The sequence below is a fragment of the Neodiprion lecontei genome, chromosome 6 (genome assembly GCF_021901455.1).
Source record: "Neodiprion lecontei isolate iyNeoLeco1 chromosome 6, iyNeoLeco1.1, whole genome shotgun sequence".
In the NCBI taxonomy this organism is placed as follows: Eukaryota; Metazoa; Arthropoda; class Insecta; order Hymenoptera; family Diprionidae; genus Neodiprion; species Neodiprion lecontei.
The window spans coordinates 8,182,629-8,194,754 of record NC_060265.1 but is presented as its reverse complement, the minus strand read 5'-3'; the positions used below and the strand labels follow the sequence as shown (position 1 = coordinate 8,194,754).

At 38.9% G+C, this 12,126-nt stretch overlaps 1 protein-coding gene across 3 annotated transcripts in view; it reads right to left on the bottom strand.

Moving 5' to 3' along the window:
* The window catches only part of LOC107219754 (phospholipid-transporting ATPase VD), a 60,723-nt gene extending 49,869 nt beyond the window's left edge, over positions 1-10,854 (bottom strand). For all 3 annotated transcript variants that reach the window (XM_046743722.1, XM_046743723.1, XM_015658084.2), the window contains exons 1-3: positions 10,247-10,854; positions 869-1,507; positions 478-657 (exon numbers count right to left, since the gene is read on the bottom strand). In XM_046743722.1, the coding sequence (XP_046599678.1) occupies positions 478-657; positions 869-1,497 (809 nt within the window). In that variant the 5' untranslated portion in view covers positions 1,498-1,507; positions 10,247-10,854. The remainder of the gene's footprint in view (positions 1-477; positions 658-868; positions 1,508-10,246) is intronic.
* Positions 10,855-12,126: the final 1,272 nt, after the last annotated feature.

Here is a 12,126-nt window from a genome sequence, read left to right as displayed (position 1 = left end):
ATTCAACCAGTGCTAATTTGTTTTTCTCGATAAACGAGAATGGTGATAATTATTGAAAGGACTTTCTCACGCATTATTTCAAAGATGTGACTATTTTTCTTCGGTGTCAAAGGTCAATAATTAAAACGGTCGTTATTTTGACGTTTCGAGCCTACTGCGGAGGAGGGGGGGAGGGCTTCTGATAATTCAATTAAGATGATAAACCGCGTATAGACAGCGGTCAATAAATAAGAACAGAACTTGAAGTAAAGAAGTCAAACTTTTGAGAAAAAAAATTCGGAACTTCAACCCCGCCCCGAAGCTCCTGTGTAGTAATAGAAATAATGTAAATTTCGTTCGAATGAAATTCCACCATCGATTTCAACGACCACTAATCGATGTCGTATTCATCATTTTCCTATATTTTCATAATATAATTAATTTGTCCACACAGACATCACCCATTAATAACAGTACACACAGCGCAACATTGCTCACCTGTTATCCACCCTGATCCCATTCGGATGCTGAGTCTTTGGCGTTTTCGGTGGTACCAGGTGATTCGGAACAATGGTTCTTAGTCTCGGCTCTTCGGCAGCGGGTCCAAAACACCTTGCCCAAAGTCTTCTCCACCACGGAGGCGCGGCGCTACGCCTTATCGTGTATATGGATTCCGATCTATACGAGTACAGGGTGATTGTTTAATCGCAAACACGCACATTTTCACCTTTACCACAAACAACAGTTAACGTGGTGCCCTGATCGATTTCAACGTAGACATAGATACACACACACACATATATATATATATATATATAGACATCGACAAGTATCACGAAAAAGGGTTCAACAGCAGGAAAAACATTGGCGCAATGCCGATCCAACAAACCTCGAAGCTTGCCGCGAGTGTCCGCGAAAGGATGGGACCTTTCCGCCTGTTGGTGGTCTGGCATCTTCCCGATGTCCAGGAGGCAGTATGAAGTCGGTTTTCGAACCGACGCGGCTGTGTCCAGTGACGAGATGAGGCCCCTGAACGTCGACGACCTGGCCTTGACTGAAGGCCCTCTGGTGTCCGGGTTTCTTGAGGGCCGAAGGCCGAGCCGCAGCCCCGGCCGAGGAAGTCGCGGTTACGAGTCCGGTCGCCAAAACACCCCCGTGACTGGCGGATCGAGCGTGGGTTCTCGAATTGGCGCTCCTCGAGGCCAAGATGGCGCCGGGATTGCCGATCCCCGTCGACGTCATCGTCGAGGTTTGACTCGCCCCTGCGTTGTTCGATATCGTCGAAACCGAGCCGCCCGATATCGTCTGGTGTCCTCCTCCTCCTCCAATTCCACCTGCATAATGCTGTTGCTGTTGCTGTTGTTGCTGTTGTTGCTGAATCGACGAGGGCTGTGACTGGGCCGATAGGTAGGATGGACCAACGCCGCTTGCCGCAGCTTGCAATGCCACCGGAAATACGTACAGGGAGGCTCTCTGATCGTTGTCGCTGTTCGCTGCTTCCAGGACACTCTCGGACATACTGGCACATCTGTGGATCACGCAAAACGTACCCGGTGTTTAAGGGAAAGAAAAAGGAAACAACAAGCCGCGGAATGAGTTCAAGCACGTGTTGTTATAGTCGTAGTAGAGTATAAATGGTACGGATTACGAGCTTGATTCAAAAGCTGCACGGAGGGAAAGGACTTATTCGTAAAGGAACAAAGTTGATTTCGTTGGAGTGTCCGTTCGCTTCGATCTGGTATCTCTTACTTGCTCCAAACACAATGACTTCGATTCGACAATTGCGATTTAGTCAGTTTGTCAAGATGATTTAGTCGAGCGAATTCCTTGATTCGAGAAAAGCCATTCTTATCCTTTCGATGTATTTCCGAAATTTAGTCAACTAAATATATGTCATCTCGTTTTAAGTATACGCATTGTTCGTCCGAGTCGCGTGTTCGTTGACAGAAACAATTAAGTACTTCAAATAAAATAAATACACGAATCTAGCCAACGAAAAATTTACCATCGATCGAATTCCATATTCTGTTGATGATCTAACCGGAGCTACTTGTTTCGCGTATCTGGTTAAATCAGTTGCACTAATTTGTTTACGAGGTAAAAGACACGCCACGTGCTTTCAAACCAGTAGAGAATATATTAGTTGTAAATTGAACTTTCTAGATACGAAAGTAGATTCGGAAATAGTTATAAAACAGGGTAGGCGGGCTGGGAAGTCAGATAAGGATAACGTAAGATAAATTTGTCGTGAGACCTATTAGAAACGAAGAAAAGATTATAAATGCCAAGTAGAGTCGCACTATCGAAATTTATATTGACAACAAATAAACAAAAACTATCGATACATGTTCAATTTATACTTTTATACTTGTAGAACAATAAGTTTTCGGGTTTTACCCATTAAATATCGTGTAAATTTCAAAAAATTTTTAGTCAACGGTATCACAAATATCATTCGAAGAATTTACTCAAATAATCTTATCCCTCCGTGTGTACTTTCTGATTTAAGTTTCAAAATACGCAAGTGATGATAAGAAAACTGTTACGTATGTGAACAAATTTGATATCCACATGAAAATGTTCTTCGGATCGTTGCGAAAATTTTGAAAAATAACCTATAAGCTCTTTGTCGTGTTAGTTGACAAAGAAAAGGCAAGAATTAAATAATATCTGAAACAAATACGAATCAACTAATAAAAATGGGATCTGGATTTTTATTGATTCCGAATTGATTATAAGAGAAATAATTATTCTACAGTAATTCGAGCCGAATAAATTTCTGTTCAATTTTAGCACCACCTTTAGAGATTTTTTTTTCCTTCTTACAATGTTCGAGACGAATAGAATGTGAACTTTGTACTATATCTAACGAAGATAAACCGCTTCGTAACACATCGCAATCTCTTTTCCCTCATTACTTTGAAAAACCATAAAGAATATAATATATTACACGATCTGTGAATTCGTGTGAATTCGATCGATTGATCAAACCAATAAATTGACGCTGCTTCCCGTCAGACTTTCCAACCAAGTCAGTAAAGTGGCCGCTGGTTGATACAGGTGCGAAGTGTCAAAAACTCTCGCAAATATCTCAGAGAGTTTACATTTCCGAGTTGAGACGAATTTATAAAAAAAACAAGTTCGTCGCCGAATTGTACAAGGAAATTTGATTTCAGCGTTTGGTAGATCGATCTAGGATGTCACTCTATCTACACCTATACTCGGTAAAAAAAAAAAAAAAAAAAAAAGTCGGGAACCGACATCAACGAAGAAAAATACGTCGTCCGCTTTACAGTTTTCTCGATTTCCACTTCATTGAAAACTTAGACGCCAATGTATCATAAACAAGCTTGTAAAACGTTTCACGTTTCTTTCCAGTTGTACGTTCCCTTCACTGTATGCTGATCGACGATCTTTCAGCTGTGGCCGGTGACTCTACGCATAAAACATTGGGAATCCACCGAAGGGTTGACGATGCTACCGCGAAAGAGATCCAGATGTTGGTTCCCTCCTGACTCGAGTTATGGACAAACAAAAAATGAGGCTTTGACTGTCTGAGAAAAGCCGGAAATCGAGGTTTTAACCGCCGATATGAATGTAAAAAGCTTGTCAATGAAATCGTTTGCATAGCTCGCGATAAATTCGTTTCGTTGACGGTTCGAGTCGTTAAGGAAGTTTTAACGGCGTTACGCAGCCAGTCAAAATTCGACTGCGTTGCGTGTCTGACTGGTTTATCAGGTTTTTCAAAGTCTGGCAACATCGCGTCGCGTTATTACGAAAGCTTTGTATATTCACTTTATACACTTCCAAGATCTGTCGTGCATAAAATCCGTTTTTTTTTTTTTTTCAATTTATAATCGAAAAGTAAGTCTAATACTGCAAATTCACGTTTTACGTATGTGATGCGCTATTGCCACGTCGCAAGGTGTTGTGGTCTACACAGCTGGACAGAACCTCAGACATGTACACATTTTTTTATATAATTTTTTCCAATATCATGGAACTGGTGATTAATTCTGAAATATCCTTATCAATTATTATTAGACTTGCTTCTACTGTCAAAAAAAAAAAAAAAAAATTTAAACAAAATTACAGTGTCGCTTACACTTTACAAAAGTTTACAGTGACTTTGAAGTAGTCAAGTTTTTAAAATATGAATACATTTTTCCTTGTTATGATTTAGTGAATTTCGGACACTCCTGCAATTGTGAAACAACGATTTCCCAAAACGTTAATCATTACAATAACGTTACTAACTTCAGCCTAATCTTAAATCTACAAGCGAGAATAACATACTGGTCATCAGAAGCAACAGAGCTACGCTTTCCACAGTCTAAGATAAATTGAAAGATCGGATCTCTCCGTACACATTCATCAAGTATAGATACCGTATCGCAATTGCGATCGATATTATCACAAACGATCTTGATTCTTGATTTTCTTTCAATTGCTGTGTTACATTATCAGGCTTGTTGTGCCAACCAGTAGATATCTCAAAAATCTAACATCAAATTATCATACGATTTTGTTTCATTCAACGAGTATTTTCGTTCAACAACGATCGTAATTCATCGAATAAATTCGTCACTCGACCTTTCGTTCGAATAGTTAATCGCGACAGTTTCAACCATTTCTGTAATGAGCTACATTGTAATTTTGTTTCCTTGCGTAAATCCGACGACGAAGTTATTACAGACCTGATAATTCCTTTCAGGATTAAAACGACACTCTGGGTTGATTTCCCCCTTCATGGTGGTTAATAAAAAGGGGCAAGAAAAAATTCCCCAACTTTTCCTGGGTAAATTCAGATTCTTTCCCTGAGTAAAAGGCTACGTAACAGTGCCAACAAGAGTAAATAGTTAATGAAGCTACGAATTTATCGGTATTTAAAAATGTGGTAACACTCTGTTTAACGGCGACGGAAAGTAATTTATATACAGCCGAGCTTGAGCGTAGAAATATTTTTATAAAATTATTTTATCACGCAAACGTTTACACGGAACATTGACTAAATCACTTTACGAAAATTTCAATGCAATATTTAGATCCATGTAGAAACTTACTTATCGAGTAGATGGAATATCTTTCGTACAGACCAGGACATCCCTTCCGCTTACCCTTAACCCCTGCGTCTCGTCCGCTCTGTTTATAATATCTCTACGGATGCGCTTACAAAATTTAGAAAAATCTCTCTCGTGAATAGTAAGAATTTTTTCTACCTAAATGCACTCAATTTCTCAACGCGATTTTTATTAATTAAAAATTTCTAGCTTACGATTTTTTCGAATTGTGATTTTTCATGGTACAAGCTTAATTTTTTCTCGTTCATTTTCTCTGACAATTCAATGATGCCCTGACTTATCCCTGACGAGTAGCCACCGTGCCCTTCCATTCTGATCCCGAAAAACGAGCGCCATCGATAGCGCAACGTATACTCGTATATCACCCCGCTAGATATCGAAATTTGTCGTCAAAAAGCGTTTTTTTTTTTTTGACAAGCGTCTTGTGCAACGAAATTATATGTTGAAGTCACTGACACGTGTATCACTAATTATTGTTTCGCAGTATCTCGTTGATAGCACCAAACGCAGACAAAAAAAAAAAAAAAAGTATATCATCACGCTGTATATTATTGTAGAAAAACGAGTTCGATAATTATGCTCTATTAGCTCAAATTGCTTCGCGCGCATGTAATTATACTTGCAAACGGTGGCAAATTGTGCGCAGTATTAAAAATCATCATCTCGGCATCTCTCTAGAAATTATCAAACACCCCTAGCAGTAACTCAAATACTAAGACGGAAAAAAAGACCGGCCAACTGTCAGCAAGCGTTCAATCGCGAAGGAAGCGAAGCACATGATTTCAAGTCTCAAAAATATCACATCATTTCTGCACGCTTCTTTACGTGTCCAATGTATCGGACGCAATAAATTATTCACGTAATCTATCAACGCGGTTTCGAACCAATTTTTACGAGCTTGAAAAAAAGGAATGTTCGTTATACTAACATTGAACAAACATTTGGTTTACTTAAGAATAATTGAAAAGTAACACGTATAAAATAAATTACAACAAAGAACTAATTGTAAGTTGATTAGGTATACGGACAATAGTTTTTTTTAAATCGTAGTACAATTTCTTGTTGACCAAATGAACGCATTATATACCACGGAGTCGAAATTAGTTCCCATCAAAGCCTCTAATTATACCATATTTACGAAAACATATAATGTAAGAGGATACCATATTATTATTAACTACGTGCGATGACGCGGATATACCCGGGAGTTATACGTGACGTGACGAAGTCAACACAGACAATAATCGCACACTTATAAACTTTGTTAAATTAGACAGAAATCGTTTTTGAGACGGACAAATCAACATTTCAAACACGCGCCGAGAAACATCCGTCCTAATAAATATACACGCATCGTGAAAATCACCTTTCGAAAAACACTGTTCAGAAAGTCTCCTCAGATTTCGTGATTTATTTTTATTACAATGATGATACGGATGTATGCCGAAAGGATAAATACATTGGATTTGTTTGAACAGGTTCGTTGAGAGGCTGATCAAACTATACACGTATTTTTCGGAACATATGTTCAACGCCTGTTGACGAATGAAATTGCAATATATATTCTCGGACGTGAACAATATTCTGAACAACACTTTTCAAGGGGATATACAGCACGCCACTATTCTTAACACTAACAGTAAAAAACGATGAGGAGGAATAACGGAGTCTATTCTCAGCATTTCCGCAAACTCGAAACTATTTTTTTTTTTTTTTTTTTTGCACAAACCAACGAAACTGATTCAAAAAATTCACACTTGATCCATATAATTATACGTCATTCCGAGCAGGGATTCCAGTTCTGTAAACAATGTGATGTTCCATTCTTGCGTTTTCTTCTTCTTCTTTATTTCTAACGTACTTTCTATGATCCAATTTCGAAAAAAGAAAAAAAAACGTACAAATGTGTATATATATATATATTATATATACAGTCAACTTCTCAACCAGTGAGTAACAAAACTAATATTTCTAAAAGAAAGTACGTGTTATAAGACAAAGAAATGAAATGAAATGAAGTGAAAAAATAAAAATAAAACACAGTATAGAAAAAAGCCTGCGTAAATATATATACAGTACTAAGTACACTGCATAAGTATTTTTATTTTTTCAACAGTGACGATAAACGGATATTGACATTTATAAGAAAAAAGAGATCTCTTACAACCGACCGCGTAAAAACATTTTCCTAGACTGCGAGGACTGGAATAAGTAACATGAATAAATAACAAAACACACCACGTAATTTCGTCGAGCTCGACTCAATTACCTGCGGGGCTTTAATCGTTTCGTTCATACTTATTCATGCATATTACACATACGTATATAGAAAATTCATAAGGCTGAAGTTAACGACGTTAACATAAGGAGATATCTGGGATAAAATCATTGTTGCGAAATTTTAGAATGACTTTCAGGGAGTCGACTATGCAAAATATAAATATATTTTATTTATCGCGGTTGCGTTACTAAATTTCATTTTTCTTAAAGGTACGAAGTAACGATTTTTTCTAAACATCAATCGTTACAGTAACGTTAATAACTTCATTCTCATGAAAATTCGACCGTAACAGAACTTGCAATACAAATTTTCAAACTTTTTTTTTCTTTCTTTTTCTCGTTTATACATCAACGATTCGACTCGCTCGCTAAACGAAGTACAAGAGAATAAAACGACACACAGCCGAATCAGTCGTACAATAATAACAAGTTTCGCCGAGCGTTAATAAATATATAATTCACAAAGAGATGTCGGTGCAAGAGTTGTAATTTCTCTGAAGTATTAAATTCTTCGGCGGCTTGCATAACAATTACTTGCTCAGCCGGACGGAACTGGAAAAGAAGATAGTGGGGAGAGTCGTTTAAACCGAGACAAAATTCGGTCCGGTTCATCCGTCCTCTGGCTTGAGATGCCCGTGTAAATATTTACTACACATACGTGTGATTCGCCATGTGGGTACGTATAATGTGCCGGGTTGCATAATTACGCGCAACTAATTTCAGCAGCCGTCAAATTTCGCGGAAATATACATATATATATATATATATAAATGTATATATAACATTCCTATATGTGTGTGCGTGTGTGTGTGTGTATATATATATAAAGTCAGACTTTCGAGTTAGGTAAGGATATCTTACGCCAAGGACGAGGAGGAGAAGGTGGATCGACGACGATATCTGCTTGCGGATACGAAGATGGGTCGCAGCAAAATCATTGCAAGAAAGTGAGTAGCGGCAATTGGAAATTGAATTTATCGTGATCGATGAAACATAAAACAAGTTTTTCCATTTTTTTAAATCCAAAGAGTGTAGCCGAAATGAATAGTGAATGCACTTCACTTCCGTATTGCGGTTCTTTCGACATACATGTATATATATATATATATATGTATATCCTTGCTCCAGTTATTATTCGTTCTACCAATCGTAACCGGACGGTAAAACTTGTGTAGTGTTGTTAGTATGTTAATTCGAGAATTAAGAGAACATCAGACTTAAAGCGTGACGATAAAATCGCGGGGAGGGAAAGAAATAAAGATAAATTACCGGGATGTTCTATGAGAGTAAAGTTAGTAACGTTAATACAAGGAAATATTAAGAAAAAATCGTTATCGCGCAATTTCAGAATGACTTTCAAGGAGTTGGCTTTGCAGAATGTGAGTATATTTTATTTATCACGGTTGATTTACGAAACTTCACATTCTAAACATGAATCGTTACAGTAAGGTTTCTGACTTTATCCTCGTGATCTTTCTTGCTTATAGTGCATCACACGTACATCCATGAAAAGAAAGAAGTTCTTGTTTTGAAAATTTCGAATTTCGCTTTCAAGTTTCGAGATAACAAAAGAGGCGACACGTTTTAGCCGGAAGGAAAATTGCAATCGTCATTCTCTCCGCTTAGCCCAAGGAGGATTATTACATTACTATGTGGCCCAACCGCAGATCCATTTTCGCAATACTTTGAGTCAAATCAGCGATGCTTGCTGCTTTCCCTTTTCATTTCGAAAATTTGTCAGTCTACAAGCTGAATCAAAGAAACGCGACACCGTCGACATTTACAATTGCGGTATTTGTATTAAAACAAGAGAAAGAAACCGAGCATTAGTCGCATATTTTCATTAGTATAAAAGAATAATTTTCTCGGAAGTAGCTTTGCAGCCTCGGCTTATCGTCGGAAAGTATCAACTTTACCTCGTAAAACGTGAAATTCACTAAAATCACTTTACTGTCATTGTCGCAACGACTCGTCGACGTCTCTGTTAAAAAGCTCTAAATACGATTAAAACGAGAAAGTTTGGTTTTTCAACACTCAAAAGGAAGGTAGCTCACATAAATTTTGCCACGCAGAGTATGACCGTCGGACTCTTCCCAATAACGGTGCAGCCTCTCTCCGTCTCTTTCTCTCTCTCTGAAATAATATCCACGAACTAGGTCTGCCTACAAACGCAGCGTTTTAAGAGGATGCCAAAGTCAAACTTTACCGACCGAGTAAAACGTCACTTATTTTCACTATAATCAAACCCTGTGCAGCATCCATCGATGTTGAAACACTGCAGTCAGCGAAATCCCGCATGCTACATCGGATAATACCGTGTAAAAACTTTTTCTTTTCAAAATTTATTCTGCAATGAAATCTGTTATGATGTTAGGCTTTCAAGATAGTAAAAATAAGTGACTTTGAACTCGGTCGGTAAAGACGATGACCGTAGCATCCTCATAACGCGATGCGAAGTTTATTTGCCCTACTTTTTTCTCACACTTCTTTCCGCGGAATCTGTGCTCTCTGAGTTTAATTACTCACCGAGTAACCCCGGCCGACTTACTTTTTTCCGTTAACTCGTGGAAACGGATAAATTCACCGCTTTGTTTACACCGAGAAATCCGAAGGCATTAATTTTTCTGTGGATACGCTATGAGAAACATCCGAAAGCGTCGCTCTCACGTTTCGAACAGGCGTTAAGCGTCGATTCGGAGGCTGCGTGGCTTGGACCAAAGATCCGTCCGTCGAGAGGCGACGGATTTTTCAAATTGAAGCGAAACATCTGGCAGGGAATTGGCCAATCTTCGACAGCGTAGGCGCGTGGCGTTTGCCGAGAAGACGCCTCTCTTCGACAGATAAAATAGAGACGAATCTCGCGCGGTTTAAAGTTTCTCGTTACAAGATATTAAACATGTACTCACATTTTGCCAGGCTTACAACACTTCCACGTGGCCTCAGTAATTCCCTCGAGTGTAAATAAAACCAGCGACTTTTACTCGGCCGGGATGAACATCTTTCCAGTGATGGTAGTAATATCAATCGGTGTACAATAACAGCTGCGGCATGAAAAACCGTCTCACTGACACAATTTCAAATAATTTCCCCCAAAAACGAATCTGTAATGCACCCACTGCACGCATAACTCGCAGCTGCATCCGAACTAATATATTTGTTTACCCACTCCTATTCACATTCCTAACGATACAACCACGCTTCAAATTTCACAATCACCCGCACTCTCGCTGATTCTAACCCCGTTTCTGTCCCTCCGTAATTTTATACATAATCTGTGAAACGTGGACCGCCTGTTTACTTGAGATACGCGTACAAACTTTGTTTTGCCTTTCTTTTTACATTCTCCCGCTAAGACACTGGACACGTACTTTTCTTCGCGACACTTTTTCACGCGTAATAAACGCGAGCTTCACTCGCCCTATAAATTAACAACAAACAAGTTTATTGTAAATAGAAGGAATGTTTGGGGAAAGAAAACCTCAGCGTGACCACGTACACGCGCACACCTGGCTCGCAGCTCAGAGGCGAGTGAACTGACTTCGCGGCGCGGGAGCAGCGCCACCTGCCGGATTTAGTATCGCAATTCTGCCAACCCAACCGGTTTTTTTTTCACCCTAGGAACCATGCTACGGGTGTCGCCGCAGTAAGGAACTGGGGATTTCACTCACCAGCTGTTATTTGTGTACGAGAACAGCACGAACGATCTACGAAGAATATAAAATTCGTTGTCCCTGATTACTCACAACAATTTCAGAGTTTTTCCTCGCCTGATGTAAACTTTCGAAGCATAGTTGTTCCATATGCGTTTACTTTGTGCGTTCGTCATCGATTTATTGTACGCTTAACTGTATATTTCAAAAACTTATTATCTTAATTTGATTCCTCTGAACAGGTGAAAAGGAACTATGCGCTATATATTATCCATGATCGAGGCTGTTGAGCTAATTATCTGTACAAAATCATCAACTGCGTATCGTTGATGTTGACGAATTCAGCTGCCCTTAGTAATACGGCCATGACCTTGAACGAGGTGAATTCCACCACGTGACAAGCGAGGCATCTGACAGACACCAGGCAGGCTGGAGATAATTAATTACTTGATGATTTTCGTAAACAAGCACTCGTCGGTTTATCCAGTGTATTGTTTTCCGTCTCGAGCGGTGAAAATCGTTGCATTACGCACAGATATCATATGCGAGTATAATATTGTAGGCGTGAATATAGGTTTCTCGAATATTTTTAGGTGCCGATAATGTTCCATCTGCGCAGCACAGATACGCATGGAATGCAGAAAGCCGCCGGCTTGAATATGCATGTATGCAGTATGTTATGCACGAGGTGCAACCGATATTCTTGAAAATTCACCAACTGGCAATGAGTCATTTTTCACGCAGATTCGGATTTTGAGGGTGCCTCGGTCGGCTTCGGTATTGTATTTGAAAAAAATGTTGACACGTCGTGATGATAAATAAATAAATTTTTAATACTTTACTTCATATACATGTACGTATGTACATACCTTTGTATGGAAGCTGTTCGATTATCTCGAACGTAACGTAGGAACGTCTGATGAAATAAACTCAACGGGGGGCTTGGAATTTAAGATTTGAAATAATTGATAAGTCCGGCAAGCATTATATGCTATCACCTATTCGAAATTGGAACATCGAATCGTTCGTATTAATTCTTCTTCTTTGTTCGATAACGGACTGAATGAGATCTAAGTAGATATGAGAATATGAGGCATTTTGACTTTCAAACATGTGCAATGAAACGTTGCTCTTTG